At 40.4% G+C, this 19,686-nt stretch overlaps 1 protein-coding gene across 5 annotated transcripts in view; it reads left to right on the top strand.

The window, feature by feature from the left end:
- The first annotated feature begins 1,094 nt into the window (after positions 1–1,094).
- Positions 1,095–19,686, top strand: part of LOC113029415 (uncharacterized) — an 85,907-nt gene continuing 67,315 nt past the window's right edge. The window contains exons 1-4 of one of the 5 annotated variants that reach the window (XM_080306589.1): positions 1,095–1,208; positions 4,388–4,493; positions 10,538–11,386; positions 11,712–12,842. In XM_080306589.1, the coding sequence (XP_080162715.1) occupies positions 4,476–4,493; positions 10,538–11,386; positions 11,712–12,284 (1,440 nt within the window). In that variant the 5' untranslated portion in view covers positions 1,095–1,208; positions 4,388–4,475 and the 3' untranslated portion in view covers positions 12,285–12,842. Of the gene's footprint in view, positions 1,209–4,387; positions 4,494–10,537; positions 11,387–11,711; positions 12,843–16,884; positions 17,008–19,686 lie in introns of those variants that run through there. The other 4 variants (XM_080306590.1, XM_080306586.1, XM_080306588.1 and 1 more) reach the window with 4 other exon arrangements.

Here is a 19,686-nt window from a genome sequence, read left to right on the forward strand (position 1 = left end):
CGTGGACCCTCATTTATAAACACAACTTCTCACCACACATATAACTCATCTGGAACAACAGAGATATTTTATTCAAAAATAAATCACTTTTCCTGGAAACTTGGGTCCAAAATGGGATCCTATTGGTGGCTCAGCTGGTTAATAAAGAGGGAGTACGACTTACTTACAATGAATCCCTTACACTATATAATTTCCCGTAAGTGTTTGGGAATTCTCAATGGTGCTTGGTGCCATACCCTTAATGTTATATAAAAACACTGACAGGTCAATATCTACCTCAGTCACTCTCCCTGATCCAGCTGAGTCAGCAGTGGGAAAAATCTGCTTTTCACAGGAACTTGGTAACAGCAATAAGAGAATACGTAGTTTATTCCAAGAAGATATCGTGTCTCTCCCATATATATAATATCTTACTGGAACCGACATGTTCCAGATATCACCTGAAAGACAGTCAGGATGAGCCCATAAATATCTAATTGTAAACAAGGTGAAGGAAATCTCATATAAAATTCTTCATAAATGTTACCCAGCCAGTCACTATATGGTAACATTTAAAAGACACATAAATACTAATTGAACTTTCTGTGGGCATCATCCAGAAACTGTAGCACATCTTTTTTGGTACTATTCCTCTACACAGAGATTCTGGAAGAATTTAACAGTTTTGTTATTGTCCATATTTTAAGGGCGTTTTCTTAATGATGGGGAAATGTTTTATTCTGTTTCTTTAAGTTCACCAGGAAGAATGATAAATGTTTTTTATAATACATTTCTTAATACGTTTAGCTAAATGTTCTATCCATAAATGTAAGTTTATTAATAAAACACCATATTTCTGCTTTTTTATAAGGATATGGAATTGTACATACAATCAATATCAGACTCAACCAACAAAAAGGAGCAATATTTATATATGTTGATTTTTGCACGTACTCATATAATTATTTTTTTTTACCCCCGGTTCTGTATGTTCATGTTCTGTTCTTTCTTAAACTTCATCTGTTTGTATGTTGTATACTTATTGTGTTTCAATAAAGTTCAGTAAAAAAGTACGTTCTAAATGAAGCTTCAGACGTCACTAATCACGTGACTCTGGCCAAACGAATCAAGCCTCGACACGGTGCTTCTGAAGCAGTATGTTGATCTTTTTCACACACGCACCGGAGCGTCAGCTTCAAGCGGACCATCGCTACCTCTCACATCTAAAGGTAAGTGTCAAGGTAACTTTGAACTGAGTTCAGTCAATCTCGAGTTTTTCGAAGTTTTCTGAATGAAGTTTTCTGTTGCTCTCTGTGAGAGGAGACCGTTAAAGGCGAGGCTCTCCAGAGTGTAGCAAAACAGGAAACCACAGCTGTGTGTGTAAGTGTGCAAACGAATATATTAGAAGTGCAAGTGAGCCACGAGTAAAGAAAGGTCAAGTTTCGTGGTTTGTTTTTCTCACCACTGATCACGCGCTCAACACTCTACACATACTTGCATCACACGCGCACTCTCAAGCATCCGTATTGTACAATTCTGGGCGTCACGTGAGTTGCAGGCGTTACCATATAACGGAAATCTCCATTGTTCTGTAGCTGAAGGCTTTTCAGTGAGTTTTTTGGACATCCTGATAATAATGAATTACAGTCGTTCAGCCTGGAAGTAATAAATGCATGAACTAGTTTTTCAACGTCACTCTGAGACAGGATATTTCTAATTTTAGAGATGTTGCGCAAATGGAAGAAAGCAGTCTTACATATTTGTTTAATATGTGCATTGAAGGACATGTCCTGGTCAAAAATGACTCCAAGGTTCCTCACAGCGTTACTGGAGGCCAAGGTAATGCCATCCAGAGTAAGAATCTGGTTAGATACCATATTTCTAAGCTTTTCAGGGCCGAGTACAATAACCTCAGTTTTATCTGAATTAAGAAGCAGAAAGTTAGCGGCCATCCAGGTCTTTATGTCTTTAAGACATTCCTGCAGTTAATCGACCTCTGTTGGGGGTAGCGTTCAGATAGCTGCTCTGCTCTATGTTGGTACAGGGCATTGAAGATGATAACAGTGGGTGGATTATATTCTTAAACTTAGTTACAGCGCTTTCAGAAAGACATCTACTTTGATAAAGTCTACTCTCCACCGCTGTGTAATCAATTATTGTAAATGTTATCAGGAAATGATCAGACAGGAGAGGGTTTTCAGGAAACACTGTTAAATGTTCAGGTTCGATGCCATATGTTAAAACAAGATCTAGAGTGTGATTAAAGTGGTGGGTGGCTTCTTTTACATTTTGAGAGAAGCCAATTGAGTCTAATAACAGATTAAATGCCATGCTGAGGCTGTAATTTTTAGCATCTACATGGATGTTAAAATCACCCACAATAATTGTTTTATCTGAGCTCAGAACTAAATTAGATGTAAAGTCTGAGAAATCAGACAAACTCTGTGTAAGGCCCAGGTGGACGATAGATGATAACAAGTAAGACTGGTTTTATAGCTGGGGTGGACAATGTTAAGCATCAGGCTTTCAAATGAATTGAAAGTCTGTCTTGGTCTTTCATTAATTAATAGGCTAGTGTGAAAAATTGCTGCCACACCGCCCCCTCGGCCTGTGCTTCGAGATTTCTGGTAGTTAGAATGACTCGGGGGTGTTGATTCATTTAAACTAACATAATCATCCTGCTGCAACCAGGTTTCTGTAAGGCAGAGTAAATCGATTTGTTGATCAATTATTAAGTCATGTACTAACAGGGACTCTGAGGAGAGAGATCTAATATTTAATAATCCACATTTCACTGTTTTACTCTTTGGTTCAGAGGTGGATACTGTATTGTTCTTTCTTTGTAATTGTTTATGTTTAAGTTGTTTGTTGCTGGTTTTTAGTTTGTTTTTGTCTTTTTGGAAGCTGACACAGTCTCTATGGAGATAGGTTTGGGGGGGGTAGCAGGAGGAGAGAAGCTGCAGAGAGGCGTGTAAGACTGCAAGTCTGCTTCCTGGTCCCAACTCTGGATAGTCATATTTTGGGGGGTTTAATAAATTTGTCCATATTTCTAGAAATGAGAGCTGCTCCATCCAAAGTGGGATGGATGCCGTCTCTCCTAACAAGATCAGGTTTCCTCCAGAAGGTTTGCCAGTTATCTATAAAGCCCACATCATTTCTGGGACACCACTCAGACAGCCAGCAATTTAAGGAGAACATGCGGCTAAACATGTCACTCCTGGTCTGATTGGGGAGGGGACCAGAGAAAACTACAGAGTCCGACATTGTTTTGGCAAAGTTGCACACCAATTCAATATTGATTGTAGTGACCTCCGATTGGCGTAACCGGGTGTCATTACTGCCGATGTGAATTATGATCTTACTGAATTTATGTTTACCCTTAGCCAGCAGTTTTAAATTTCCTTCAATGTCGCCTGCTCTGGCCCCTGGAAGACAATTGACTATGGTTGCTGGTGTCTCTAGCTTCACATGTCTGAGAACAGAATCGCCAATTACCAGAGTTCGACCCCCGGCGGGTGTGTCGCCGAGTGGGGAAAAACGGTTAGACACATGAACGGGTTGGTGGTGTACCTGGGGCTTCTGTTTAGGACTATGCTTCCTCCTCACCGTCACCCAGCCGCCCTCTTTCCCCAGCTGCTTGGGGTCTGCCGGGGAACAGCTAGCGGGGCCTACGCTATCTTCGGCTGCACCAGCTACAGGGGCCTGACTAGCTATGGGTGAATGAAGGGTGCGAAGCCTCCTGAGTCTCCAATTCAGTAATCCTGGCCTCAAGAGCTGCAAATATGCTACATTTGTTACAGATATCATTACTGCTAAAGGAGGCCGAGGAGTAACTAAACATCTGACACAATGAGCAAGAAAGTGCAGGAGGGACAGGTGAAGTAGCCATGGTGCTAACGAGTCGGCTACGAGCTAAGCTAAGCTAGCGAAACAGTACAGAGAAAGTGAGTGAATACTTTGGCTATAAATTAGGTAGTGAGTACACAGAAAGTGTGCTTCGGATGAAGCACGTGAAGATTATACTATGAAAAAGAATGTATTTAAAAGTTGTTAATTAAATTGCTAAGCAAATAAGCTACTCAGAAACACCACTGTGTTTGAGCAGGAACAGGAAGTGATACTCTACCGCAGAGCGAGCGAACACCAAGTGACAGCGCCACCAAGAGTCTTATCGTTGCAAATCGGTGTGTCGGCCCACTGGGCATTTGATTCTAATAACAGGCCTCAGTCTCTCCTGCTACTGGTCTGCCATACTGCTAAATTTGGTATCGGTGCTCAAACCTTTTGTGTCTGTTTGCCCACTTGGGGAAGCAAAATTTTTTTGTTTTTTGTTGTCAGATGAACATATGAGACACTTTGACTCTTCAGTGCAGTGTGGAGCCTAACAAAGATCTGTTTTGTGTCCCAGCTGATCAGCAGGAGGAGAAGAGTCTGACGGAGCAGCAGAGGAACATTTTCAGCTACTTGGACTCAGCTCAGCCACTACAGAGAAAACAATGAGCTCAACACAGAAGGTGACAGACAGAGCAGGGCGATATGACCAAAAATATTTATCACGATATACATTTGAAAATTTGCGATAACAATATAACTGACGATATAATTGATGCAAGACAAAATACTTTACAACTCCACAACTTTATTAGTGCAAAAAAAACCCCATCAATGTATTTGCACTTAAAGAACTATGGGCTCAAAATGTGGTCATAAATATTTTGTACTTGTAAAAAAGATTTGTATGTGTAAAAAAGATTTGTGTGTGCGTAAAAAAGATTTGTGTGTGCGTAAAAAAGATTTGTGTGTGCGTAAAAAAGATTTGTGTGCGGACTTAGAAAAAAACCCCTGCAAGTTACAAGTGCGGATTTTGACCCTATTTTTCTTCCTTTCATCTGATTGGTCAATGTCATGTCAATCACAAATGTAACAATCAGATGAAAGGAAGAAAAATAGGGTCAAAATCCGCACTTGTAACTTGCAGGGGTTTTTTTTCTAAGTCCGCACACAAATCTTTTTTACGCACACACAAATCTTTTTTACGCACACACAAATCTTTTTTACGCACACACAAATCTTTTTTACACATACAAATCTTTTTTACGCACACACAAATTCTTTTTTACAAGTACAAAATATTTATGACCACATTTTGAGCCCATAAACAAGCAGCTGTTTTTTATGTGTATTAAAATTATATAAAAATTTAACAGTGCAAATGCAAATGTCAGCCAATTTCCTCTGGAAATGCCTTTTGGTTAAACTGTCAGCAAGCAATTTGCATTTGCACTGTTACATTTTTATATAACTTTAATGCACATAAAAAAACAGCTGCTTGTTTAAGTGAAAATATATTGATGGATTTTTTGCACTAATAAAGTTGTGGAGTTGTAAAGTATTTTGTCTAGTGTCAATTATATCGTCAGTTATATCGTTATCGCAAATTTCCAAATGTATATCGTGCATTTGATTTGATAAATTTTGATCTTTTGATTGATAAACTAAAATGTTATGGATTTTCACCAGCTGCTTTGTGCTGGAAAAAAAAGTTATTTAGACAGAAGATAGCAGAAGGTTTATTGTAATGGTTATTTCTCAGTTATGAACTGCGGTTTACCCCAAGGCAGCTGGCTCGCTCCACTTCTCTATTCAGTTTTCACTGACAATCTGCAATATGTCTTGGCTTAATCTTGGGTATGCCAATGATTCCACCATGTTTTATTCAGCCAGTGACAATTCTGAATTGACCAACGTGTCACAACAAAATTTGCTGAATGTGTTTGACTGGATAAGTAAAAACAACATGATTTTAAATGTATTTAAATCCAAATCTATGTTAATTAGAAGCAGATTAGTCAACAGCCCACAACTGAGTCTTTCCATAGCCAGTGTTAGAACACGTCACCCAGATGAAACTACTCGGCGTTACCATAAATCACCACCTTTCATGGTCTCAGCACATCGATTGTTTTTAAGAAAATGGGACAAGGCATAGCTATGGCTATGAAATGCTCTTTGTGTATCAGTTCTTCAATTATGAAAGATGTCATTAATACACTAGTAATGTCTCATCTGGAGTATTGTTCAATCATTTGGTCAGCAGCTAATAAGACAGATCTTAACAGACTTCAGTTAGTCCAGAATAAGGCGTCCAGATTAGTGTTAAGATGTTCATACTATAATAATATTGATAAAATGTATTATCAACTTTCTTGGCTTCCTGTACAGACTAAAATATTCTATGGCTTACTTGTATTTAGGGCTGCTCGATTATGGCAAAAATGATAATCACGATTATTTTCACTGAAATTGAGATCTCGATTATTTGACGATATTTATTTAACCCTTGAAGACCTACCATAGAACCAAGTCCGCCAGAGCTTATATATTTTTTTTACATGTTGTAGTGCCATTTGTGGGAGCATTTCAAGTTGCTATACATCAATACAACTGTTATAGCCCATATTTTAATAACATGTATGCATTAAGTCCATAGTAACTACATTAATTGCAAAAAAGTGCAATAAACTACAAATAAAATTGAAAATCGTTTTTGTTTTGTTACATATATTTCTACTTGGAGAAATTTAAGAAGCTCATCCCTCAAAACTTTAAATACAAAAAAGTTGCAAAAAATAGTTTACAACAGGAAATTTATTTTGAGTGTCTTCATAGTTTTATTTTGGAGATACAGCAATTTTTATATACTGCAGGAAAAACAAAAAACAATCCTATGATGCAAATTTGCAAAGAAAACAGCTTGTGCATCAAAATAAACTATTTAAAGCAGTGCAATTCGAGTTTTAAGCATCCCAGCAACTATTCAGAAAAGTATAGAGTTAAACATGACTTATAAAAACATCAGTATTGGCTTTTAAGGCCTACAAGTAAAAAACTTCATTTTCCGCGAAAATGACGTCACTTCCTGTTTCGGGCAGGAAATGACGTACATGCGATAGTTCGCGTTGACGTCTTGTTCAATGTGGGAAGTGTTATGAACAGCTGATTGGATCGGCAAAGCGTGTTTCTGGAATATTATGTTTTTGTTCCTGCAAGCGCTTTTTATGCAATTTTTGCAAAGCTATATGTGGAAGGAAACCGTGACAGAGGACAAGCTGATGGCATAAGATGTAAGTACAACTCCTCCGGTTTCATATGCAAAAAAAATTATTGCGCTAGCTTACGCGGTTCAGGTTCTACAGGGATTTAAAAATAGTTACACAAAACGGAGCGTGCAGCTCTGACCAGCTTTAAAGGGTTAACAATAACAATGTATTGAATAATGACTTTAAAAAAATAATATAAAATAGTGTGCAAATACTGATAACAGCGCAAATGTTTGCAATATAAAAAATAAATGAAAAATGTAAACATCTATGTTTAGTGAACTTTGCAGTGTTGCTCTGTGGTGCAGCTACGACACCGTAGCAAAGTTTACACACTGTGTCTACTTGATCCACGTCTGACTCCGCGAACCCATAATGTTTCCACACCACTGAAGTTTTATTTTTTTTTACCTCTCTTTTCAACCAACGGCAGTCACTCTTCTTTCCAAATAAGCTCTGCTTAACTTTCCGAGCTTCCCTCGGTCCTCTTAATTGTTGTGACGTCTGTTCGAAATGCAGAGAAGTGCGCTCGATTTGCCACACGGAGCAGCGCGAGAGTAAAGCACGAGGTGCTAATAATCGGCTCAGTCATTTTTAATGATCGCTGAAAGCCCAGATCGTAATTGTGATTAAAATGCGATTAATTGAGCAGCCCTACTTGTATTTATAAAGAAAGCAATTCTGTTAAACACACCACATTTATTTCTGCTCAGCTGCAGTATCCAGATGAAATACATAATCATATTACACAGTTTTCAGCAAACTGCAATTTAGTAAATGCTCGAGTTAAAAGTAACTTTTAGAGCAACGTTTAAGTGGAATAAATTGCCTTATAACATTAGAGAATTATTCAAACTATTCAGAACTTCAATGAACACTTAACTATGGAAGCCCGTTTCCGCCACTAAAAAAAAAAAAAAAAGGATCCATAACTCAAAATTTCGAGTTAATTTCTCGAAATTTCGACATATTAACTTGAAATTTCGACATACACTCAACAAAAATATAAACGCAACACCTTTGTTACTGCTCCCATTCCCCATGGGATGGACGTAGAGACCTAAAATTCATTCCAGATACACAATATAACCATCCCTCCCAAACAGTGGTCACAAATCAGTCCAAATGTGTGGTAGTGGGCACATCTGCTATATTGAGATAATCCATCCCACCTCACAGGTGTGCCACATCAGGATGCTGATCTGACATCATGAGTAGTGCACAGGTGTACCTCAGACTGCCCACAACAAAAGGCCACCCTGGAATGTGCAGTTTTGTCTCACAGCAAAATGCCACAGATGCCACAAGCAATGAGGGAGCGTGCAATTGGCATGCTGACAGCAGGAATGTCAACCAGATCTGTCGCCCGTGCATTGAATGTTCATTTCTCAACCATAAGCCGTCTCCACAGGCGTTTCAGAGAATATGGCAGCACATCCAACCGGCCTCACAACCGCAGACCTCATGTAACCACACCAGCCCAGGACCTCCACATCCAGCAGGTTCACCTCCAAGATCGTCTGAGACCAGCCACCCAGACAGCTGCTGGAACAATTGGTTTGCACAACCAAACAATTTCTGCACAAACTGTCAGAAACCGTCTCAGGGACGCTCAACTGCATGCCCGTCGTCCTCATCGGGGTCTTGACCTGACTCCAGCTCGTCGCCGTAACAGACTTGTGTGGGCAAATGCTCACATTCGATGGCGTCTGGCACGTTGGAGAGGTGTGCGCTTCACGGATGAATCATGGTTCACATTGTTCAGGGCAGATGGCAGCTGAGAATGTCCCAGTTCTTGCATGGCCAGCATGCTCACCGGACATGTCACCCATTGAGCATGTTCGGGATGTGCTTGACCGGCGTATACGACAGCGTGTACCAGTTCCCACGAATATCCAACAACCTCGCACAGCCATTGAAGTGGAGTGGACCAACATTCCACAGGCCACAATTGACAATCTGATAGACTCCATGCGACGATGTGTTGCACTGCATGAGGCAAATGGTGGTCACACCAGATACTGACCGGTTCTGGGTCCCCAGACCCCCAATAGCGCAAAAAACTGCACATTCCAGGGTGGCCTTTTGTTGTGGGCAGTCTGAGGTACACCTGTGCACTACTCATGATGTCAGATCAGCATCCTGATGTGGCACACCTGTGAGGTGGGATGGATTATCTCAATATAGCAGATGTGCCCACTACCACACATTTGGACTGATTTGTGACCACTGTTTGGGAGGGATGGTTATATTGTGTATCTGGAATGAATTGTAGGTCTCTACGTCCATCCCATGGGGAATGGGAGCAGTAACAAAGGTGTTGCATTTATATTTTTGTTGAGTGTATTAACCCGAAATTTCGATTTATTAACTCGAAATTTCGAGTTAGCGCTGCCAATCAGTAATTTCCTCGTCATTTCCTCGTTACCCGGAAGCTGAAGCCCTCAGCTACAAATGCTACAGCTAAGCTACCGGTATTACATCCAGTCGTGAATGCACAGATTGCTGAGTGTTTTCAGCCTGGCTTCACAAATGATGAAATCCCTGTGTTATTAGCTGAATCACATGGTGTTACTATCAGCAAACGTACTCGCAAAAGCGCCAATTTGTTGGGATCCGTTTTTGAGTGCACGTTCCTCTGCGCCATATGCTTCCGGGTAACAAGAAAGCGACCTCATTCACCTATATTTTTGATTGGCAGAGCTAACTCGAAATTTCGAGTTATATTTCTCAAAATTTCATCTTATGGATACTAGCTGTTTTGTTTTTATTTAGTGGCGGAAACGGGCTTCCATACTTAAAAGCCGATTCACAGAGCTTTTAGTTGTTGTAAATATTGTAAGAGATGATTTGTTTTTGAAATTTGTGTAATGTGCCTGAATGTTATTGATATTATTATTATTATTATTATTATTATTATTATTATTATTATTGATTGCTTATATTTTAACAATTGTGAAACCTCACTGTGGATGTAAGAGCCAAATTATGTGGATATCTTGAATCCACTTTATTGTATAATATTTTATGTGATAGTATTTGACGGAAGATGAGCAACATCTGTTGTGGAAGCTAATGGGATTCTTTTTGAATAAACAAATAAACAAACATAGGATTTATTATCACTGAATAATTATGTATAAATCTATACAAAATATAGAAATATGTATTAGAAACAACAAAATAATATAAATTATAAAATAATGTGTGTGTGTGTACACAATCAGGAGGGATGGGCATGATTTTAGTGTTTGAACAGTCATGAATTATTTTTAACAGCAGGTTGGATGTAATGTGTTAGAACTACCAGCAGGTGGGGATAAGAGACCTTTAAGGTGTTTGGTCCCACACTCCACCTTCAGGTTTAAAACTAGTGTTAATGGAGGGAGTTTGAAGGTTGAGTTTGTTCCACGACTGCATTTCACTCACTGCCTCTGTTTGTATCTCTGTCACTGCAGGACCAACATGGAGCGAGAAGTCAGCGCTCTCAGGAGGCCGACAAACCTCACAGAAGAAAGGGAGAGAAAAAACACACCTGTGACGAGTGTGGGAAGGATTTTACTTTGAAGGCTAATCTAAAACAGCATCAGGTCGTCCACAGTGGAGAGAGACCGTTCAGCTGTGACTTGTGTGGAAAGACTTTTTCCTTGAAGCGTTACCTAAAACAACACCAACTCATCCACAGTGGAGTTAAAGCGTACAGCTATGATCAGTGTGGCAGAGCTTTTACTCACAGTAGCAGCTTACAGAGTCATCTAGTTACCCACTCTGGAATTAAGGCATACAGCTGTGACGAGTGTGGGAAGGAGTTTGCTAGGAAGGATAAACTAAAACAGCATCAGGTCATCCACACTGGAGAGAGACCGTTCAGCTGTGAGTTGTGTGGAAAGTCTTTTTCCTTGAAGCGTTACCTAAAAGGACACCATCTCATCCATAGTGGAGTTAAAGCGTACAGCTGTGATCAGTGTGGCAGAGCTTTTACTCACAGTGGCAGCTTACAGAGTCATCTAGTTACCCACTCTGGAATTAAGGCATACAGCTGTGACATCTGTGGAAAAACTTTCAGCCAGAGAGGGAAACGAAATATACACCTACGCATTCACACCAGACATGATGTGTACTGCTGTGAACAGTGTGGCAAAGAGTTTATAACTCACACACAGTTACAACAACACATGTTTATCCACACTGAGGAGAGACCTTATAAATGTGACCTGTGTGAGAAGACTTTTAAAGCTCCACATTACCTGAGACTACACCAACAGATCCACACCAGAAAGAGACTCAACAAGTGCAGTTACTGTGAGGTATGTATTTATATTGTTATCTTGTCATTTTAGCCTGACTGTTTGGAACAACTCTGCTCATTAAACTGTGTTAGCATGTTAGCAATTCAACTGCATGGAAAAGCAGCTCTGAGTGATTATTCAGATTTTCATGTCAGTTATGAGTTTAGTATTACTGTAGTATTATGGTGGTAGTATTGTAGTTATTGCAGCCCAGTAAACTGAGTGTGTTAACTGAAACAGTCAAATGTAATTGGACGTCTGCAGAGATGCTCTTTATTTCAGGCGACGTTCAGGATAAAAGTGTTGAAGGACTGACTTACACTGTCTTTGTGTCTTTGTTTAGAAGCAGAGCGACACAGATGGATCTAGTTCTCAACCCTGTCATCACTGTGGTGGTGGGAAAGACTTTCGTTGTGACGTTTGTGGAAAAACTTTCAGTCAGCAAGCCACCCTAAAAACACATCAACGTAGACACACTGGAGACAAACTGAAATACTGCAAAGAATGTGGGAGAAGCTTCACCACATCAGGTGCATTAAAACGGCATGAACTGATTCACAGTGGGGTTAAAAAGCACCTCTGTGATCAGTGTGGGTCATCCTTCACCACTGCATGGGAGCTTAAAACACACAAACGAGTCCACACAGGAGAGAAACCATACAAGTGCAGACACTGTGACAAAACCTTCTCACATTCATGTAATCGTTACTATCATGAACGTGCACACATGGAAGGAAACTACAGCTGTGACCAGTGTGACAAGAGCTTCAGGAATCTCAGTTCATACTCCACACACAAACGATCCCACGTTACTAATAAACTGTTTCACTGTTACCAATGTGCCCAAACATTCACCTCATTGTCTGCTCTGTGCAAACATCAGCGTGATCACTCAGGGCTGAAATCACTCCCATAACTGGATCACAGTGAATCTGAAGAGACAGAAAGATCCTCTGGTTTCAGTGTCAGACTCAAAAAGCTTGAGATCAGGCTCCACAGAGTTCAGATAGAATCATTTAAACTTGTGTTGAACTGAACTGGTTGCTGGGCTGAACTTCTACATAATACAGATTTACATGGGATCTTATTTTCTGTCGTTTTACTGAGTCAGTTTTGTCCTTTTTTCTCTGTCCTGGTTTTGCTCGTCTGTAAATAATTGAAACTCAGTCAAATAGTTCATTGTTCTCCAGCAAAACGTTTTGGAAACTCATGTTTAACCTTTAAACTCTGACATGTTTTAGCACACAAGGCTTCATCGGGAAGTTCACTCATGATTGGACCATGAGAATAAAGGTTTTTAGTTCTTTCAAAGAGAGTCTTGGAGGTGTTTGATGTTTTTGTTTTTTCTACAGAAAGGAAGAAACTATTTTTCTTGCTTTGTGTAGTGTGGAAGTTTTTAATGTTTCTTTCATCTGTGATGTTCTTGAATGTGTTGACATGAAGATGGTACAAATAAACTGTCCTTTTAGTTTTAGCTCCTAATTTATTCATTATTTATGGATGTAGCACAGCAGCAGTGTCTTGATTAACACATGGAGGGCTCGGGATCTGATGGTAAATAATGTTTTGTGTCCTTGTACACATCATACAGCTCAGCTGTTCCACAGATGTCAGGTTTACACAGTGGGATGGTTTGTAAGAACACAGCTCTCCTGTGGATAAATCCTTGCTCTTAGCCTCAGGACCTCACACAGTCCCAGCAGGTTTGGTCAGAAGATTTATCCCTTATACCAAAACGTCACTGGTTGAACTGGCTGCATGCATCTCTGAATGTAAATTGGTGCACTATTAATAGATCACTCTTGAACGGTATCGTCACCCTAATTTGCCCACTTAGTAAATCTCACTCATGGCCAAGAAATTGAAATGAATCTTTTTTCCCTGCTGGATAGTGATCCACTGTAACTCTGCTCCTCCTTCCTGTTTAGGATTTCTGTGGCTGAAGTAAAATTCCCTCCATCCATCACTTATCCCAGCTAACCCAAAGTGAAATAAAGTTTTGCTCATCTTAACAAAGCATTACAATAATGGGCATTACCAATGCAAACTGAATAATACAGAAGATGAAAGAAGAGACTTTGATCAGTTAATAAAGCTCATGATCTTGATTCATTGTGGCTGCTACACAGATACTTCTGGGTCACTTCTCTCAGTTAGGAACCTTCCTCACCAAACTGACTGTTGGACCACACCCCTGGTTTCATGAGAAATTGTTTCAGCCATGATTTCTCTTCCTGTATTTCAGAGTAAAGACTGAAGTGACAAATGGAAACATGTTTAAAAAACGCAATGTGGGAAAGACATTGAGGTCTTTAGAAGTTACCCTGGGTTTTTCTGTCACCCTGCTAGATGTTACACACCTTGTTATTGGACTGATTTCTAAATTAAATGTGACGTAATATTTGCTCTTGGTTTGTTTCTCCTGTACAGAACCTTGCAGTACAACAGAAACCTAAAAACATTATTTGTAGTTGTTATTCTTAGTTGTTCTGCTGCCTAAATACCACAGGGTGTAATTATGAAGTTATTGAGCTGCACATACTTTACGACCTGCTTAAGTTCGAGGTCACAGCGTCTGTAGAGCAGCTGAAACATAATGAAGTCTACAAGGTTAAAGTTTTATCTTCACTTGTTGTTCTCTCTGCTGCTTGGTTTGATGGATCTGAGAGCTTTTGTTTTTATTACTGTTATTATAATTATCATTAATATCTTTAAAAGCTTTAAAATAGTGTTTGTGTTTGAAAAAATGGATTTAAGAATTGAACAGAAACATCTGTCCTTCTGAAAATCGCCCAAAGGCACGGAGACAAACTCAAAGGATGCAACCTGTAACTTTCTCTTCCTTCATGTCAGCACCATCATCGATTATTTATATAAAATGCATATAGCAACAGTAACACTTTAGTTTGGATTTCATGATTTCTGTAATTGGAAAATATTATTTTGTTTAAAGACAGAAGTGACCGCATAGTTACAACATTAAAGTGAAATATTTAATAGTCTAATAACAGATTATGTGTTGAAGCTGTCGTTTCAGGAGGAGAGAAGCTGCAGAGAGGCGTGTAAGACTGCAACTCTGCTTCCTGGTCCCAGCTCTGGATAGTCATATTTTAGGGGGTTTAATAAATGTGTCCATATTTCTAGAAATGAGAGCTGCTCCATCCAAAGTGGGATGGATGCCGTCTCTCCTAACAAGACCAGGTTTCCTCCAGAAGGTTTGCCAATTATCTATGAAGCCCACATCGTTTCTTGGACACCACTCAGACAGCCAGCAACTTAAGGAGAACATGTGGCTAAACATGTCACTCCTGGGCTGTATCCCAAAGGCTGCTCGAAATGCGGCCCTCAAATGTGTCCTTCATTTCCCTGAATTTTAAAGATGTGTCGGTGTAGACTTCGTGGCCCAACATATCCCAGATTGCATAGCGCGGCGGTGGATGTGGATAATTTTGCCGAAAAAAACGGTGGAAGCTGAGCGGCCAAAGAGTAAACGTTTAAAAGTAAGTACTGTTATGATGTCTCAACAGGACCTGGAAAAACTAGTCCATGCATTCATCTTTAGTAGGCTTGATTACTGTAACAGCATCTTTACAGGTCTACCTAAAAAATCAGTCAGACAACTGCAGCTCATTCAGAACTCTGCTGCTCGAGTCCTCACTAAGACCAAAAAAGTGGACCACACCAGTCCAGCTCTGAGGTCTTTACTCTGGCTGCCTGTCTGTCAGAGGATAGACTTTGAAGTTCTGATGCTGGTCTATAAAGCTCTGAATGGTTTAGGACCAAAATACTAGTGATGGTGATATAAAGCCTCGTGATGAACTGAAGCTTTCCATCCAACTGGTCGACTCATGGTTCGAAGCATTGTGATGATTCATTTGCTCTACTTCGCCATCAAGTGGACGATTCAAGTGAAACAAGCTCTGTGATTATAATGATGTGACGTGTAAACCGCTAAACTGAATAAATAAATTGTTTTCATGATTATTTATCCCGAATATTGTCTCAGTATGTCTGATACAAAAGAGAAAGTGGAACCTATCAGGACAGAGTTTTGGTATGATTGTGTAACTGTTAGAGCTGGGTATCGTCACTGATTTCTAGAATTGATTCGATCCGATCTGGGTAAATTTTTCCTCAGACAGTCAGAAATGTTATAATTCAGATCACGGATCAGTACATTTCCATAATTTTATATCTATAAAAAAAAGATGACATTTGCGAGACTTTATCAAAGGTGTAAGCATCACAGCAGATGCCTTTGTATCAAAGTAGCTGAGGCTAAAACAGAAAAATGATTTTATAAAAATATTTTTCAGTAGATCAAAAACGAAAGAAAACCATTAATCAACATATGAACATTACCTGATGCTGCTGAAGTGAAGCAGAGAAAAGTTACAGAGGTTTAGAGACACGGCTAAGCGTTTTGCATTTTGCATAATTTTAAAAAGTTTACATTTGTTCAGTAGCCTACTGAACAGCAGAAATTAGGTTTTCTTTTTGGAAGTAAGTAAAAGGGAAAAAAAACAGCGACCGACAGCGCTGTAAACAACGGTAGACTTGTGCATAACAAGCAAGCAAATAATGCAGAAAACTGATTTTTAGACGGGAAACTGTTCTTGGAGTACAGAGAGAGACCACGAGCTGTGCATGAAGTGTGATTTTATCGTGGTGGAAGCAAAATAGCAAAAGTCAGAGGGAATTCATGGCTATGTTTATGTGAAGCGTAGTTTGGATCTTCTTTTGCTGCTGGTTCAGTCAATATTGTTTGGAGAGGTAAAACCTACAGCTTCAGAATCAGCGCAAAAAGGGCGTAAAACACAAGGCCCGCCGACAGATCAGAACCAGCGAGCTGTCGGATTTCGGCCCTAACCGTGTCCGTGCCGTAGGGTGAGAAAGGCCACATCTCACTGATTCTGATGTGTCGGCGGGTCCGCGCTTTGTGTTTACGTCTTTGTGCATAATAGCCTACGTGTATCTGCTGTCATTTACTGTTTTAGCTGTTTGGTGGTTGTTGAAATTTAGTGAGGTTTAACCTGAGATTCTGGCGTTTGGGGCAAAATAAATTTATATTAAAAATCGATTCAGGATTTTAATGAATCAATATCACGTTATCCAAGCTAGAATCGATTTTAATCGATAATCAAAACCCACCCCTAGTAACTGTGTAATCATGCTTATGTACATCTGGATAATGACACAAACTGTGTGGCGCTCCACTTTTTAATAAACTAAAAGACATTATAGGATCTGTAGTGTTGTTTATTTATATTATGGTACTTATCATTTGTGATATTTATTACTGTGTACATACTTTATTAGAAGAGAAAAAAAATCTCTTCCTTGCTGGTTCCATCGAAGAAGAAATGCTCAAGTAACTGTGTAGCACGTAGGTAATCCAATTCCACAACACAGCGTGATGAGGGAATCAGCTGTGTTTTGCTGCCCATTTTATTTCGAATCTGGCGCGAACCGGCGAGCCAGTTCCTGAATCAGTCACGTGGTACGGACTGCCCACGAGGCCTCGAACGTCACTGCATACGTAATCAAAGCGAGCCTCGATACGCGCGTCACAAAAATTCCCCCGAGATTACTCGACACGCTTCGAAGCTTCGACACATCACTACCTCTCACATCTAAAGGTAAGTGTCAAGGTAACTTTGAACTGTTCAGTCAATCTTGAGTTTATCGAAGTTTTCTGAAGGACGCTTTCTGTTGCTCTCTGTGAGAGAAGACCGTTAAAGGCGAGGCTCTCCAGAGTGTAGCAAAACAGGAAACCACAGCTGTGTGCGTGTAATGCTGGGCTTATGCTGGGCTTACACTGTGCGATTTTTGGCCCATTTTGAGCCGATTTTTGAGTCGTGCGACCGTTTTGGCGATCGGCCCGATTTTGGCCTTCGTCGTGCATCGCGTAGTATACGTGGGCTAATGCTGGGCAGACACTGCGATTTTTTTCAGTCGCGCGATTCAGCTCCTACTCAAACTGTACGTTGACTCGCAGGGGTTAGAAGTTCATAGGTCACGGTGCAGGGTCTCACACTATACGGCCCGATGCTCTGATGCGACCTGAGTGCTCACACTGTGCGTCCATAAAATGAAGGTTATAACGGAAATTCTGTCGCTCGCTCTCCCTCTCTGTCTTTCACTCACACAAACACACCACCACCATCAACTTTGCTAAATTGCTAATGAAAAACATTGATCAGGCAGCTGTGATTGAGCAGCAGTGTAGATCCAACTATTTTCACGGTTGTTGTGGTCGTGATAATTTTGTGAGGCCACATCGAAAAGGCTCGGATGAGCTTTCCAAAGTTCTACAAGTTGTGCTCCCATCGCTTGTGTCCAGATCACACATGTGCTGTGCCGTCTTTTTCGCTGACATTTGTGTTTGCGCGTGCGCAGTGTGACAAACTGCAGTGACACCCTGGTCAGTTCTTCTTTCATTGACTGAAGGGTACCAACAATTTTGTCCACGTCTACGGCGCTACTCCCTCGGACCGAGAAACCCCTCTCTCTCGGGTCTGGGTGACGGTATTGCTCTTGAGCTCATGTAGAGCACACTGTCCTTGCTAGAGACAGATGAAGGCGGATTCCTCTTCACTCAAGTCTTCCTCCGACAGCTGGCTTTACCAATTCACTGTTGCTGGCTGCAAAGGGTTACTACTCACTTGCAGGAGTGGCCGCAACCACTGGCAATAAGCTGCTCTTTATAGAGGACTCATGCTCAGGGAGACGTTTTCTGGTCCACCCTCTCTCCCAGAAGAGCCCCAGGAACGCTTGTGTCATCTTTGCATACCTCCACAATTACATATTGTTTAGTCTTTAAAAAAGAAATTGAGGTTTTCCGTGTACCACCAGAGAGAGACTAAGTACTACTAGTGGTATGTGTACCACAGTTTGAGAACCACTGTTCTAAACCATGCTGTGAAACTCCTGGGGACCACCCCTTAAGGGTGAGATTAAAAGTATATGTGTATGACTGAGGGGCTGCCCCTCAGATCTGCTCTGGGAGAAACATAAGAATGTAGAAGAGGTGAAGGGAGTGTGTTTTTAAAAAAACAAAACAAACAAATACGTTCGATAAAGTGCTTTCGGTTCGGTATGCATATGTATCGAACAATACAAAATCTTTTATTTGTTTTATCAACTTTTCTTCCAACGATGCTGTGTGTTGAGCGCTCAGTAGATCTGTGTTCGATTACCCCGCCTAGGCTGCACTGTCGAGTGCAGATCCACTGAGCGCAGCGCAAGCTAGCAAGACAGAAGCCAAGCTCGTTGCAATATGGCAACTGCCTCAACGCTACCCGAAATTGAACCTCCCCCACCTTCATTCAGATCTGGCGTTTGAAACTATCGTGATGTTCATGTGAAGCATGACCCTGATGGTAAGCGCGTCATGGACAAAAGTAAAACAGTATGTCCGATGTGCCACGCAATGCTCAATTGGTTGGAACTAGTGCGTTATCGCAGTTAGCTCGTTAACATGTTGATGCCGTCCAGCCCCACGCACACGATCCATGGTAACTCGTTAAGGGAGATTTGCAGCGTTATGGCGTTAACGTCATTTTAACGAGTTTAACGCTGACAGCACTAGTGGGAACACAATGAATATGACTACACATTTATGCCGACATCATCCTAGTGCAAAGATAAGTGGAAGCAGACAAAAACAACAAGCACGCATGCCACAAACGTTACCAGAGTCATTTAGGCAGCCGTTAGCACATGATTCGCCTTATGGGGACCTGATATGTTTAATATGCTGCTGAGAGTATAGCCCAGAAGAAGCGTATAGAATAGCTTTTATTTTGGAAAGAGCCATTTCTCTGTAATAAACTCTCTTTTCCAAAGATGAGTGATTCCTCAATCAGATTTATTTATTTATTTTTGTTGTTTCATCAACATTAAATTTAAAAACTGTACTTTTGAGTTAAAATATATATTTATAATGTTAATAAATGACTAATTAAAAAGGCATGAACTTTTTTTTTTGTATCGAAAAAATATCGAACCGTGACACCAAAGTATCGAACAGAACTGAACTGTGAATTTTGTGTATCGTTGCACCCCTAGTTGGAGGTAAAAGTGCTATAATGAAAAACGTTTCAAGAAAATGTAAAATAAATGTATTCCAGGATAAAACTCAGCTGTCTTTGTCTTAACGCTGCAAATCGGTGTGTCGGCCCACTGGGCATTTGATTCTAATAACAGGCCTCAGTCTCTCCTGCTACTGGTCTGCATACTGCTAAATTTGGTATCCGTGCTCAAACCTTTTGTGTCTGTTTGCACACCTCGGGAAGCAAAAATTTGTTGAACATATG

Source organism: Astatotilapia calliptera, chromosome 9 (genome assembly GCF_964374335.1).
Source record: "Astatotilapia calliptera chromosome 9, fAstCal68.1, whole genome shotgun sequence".
Classification (NCBI taxonomy): domain Eukaryota; kingdom Metazoa; phylum Chordata; class Actinopteri; order Cichliformes; family Cichlidae; genus Astatotilapia; species Astatotilapia calliptera.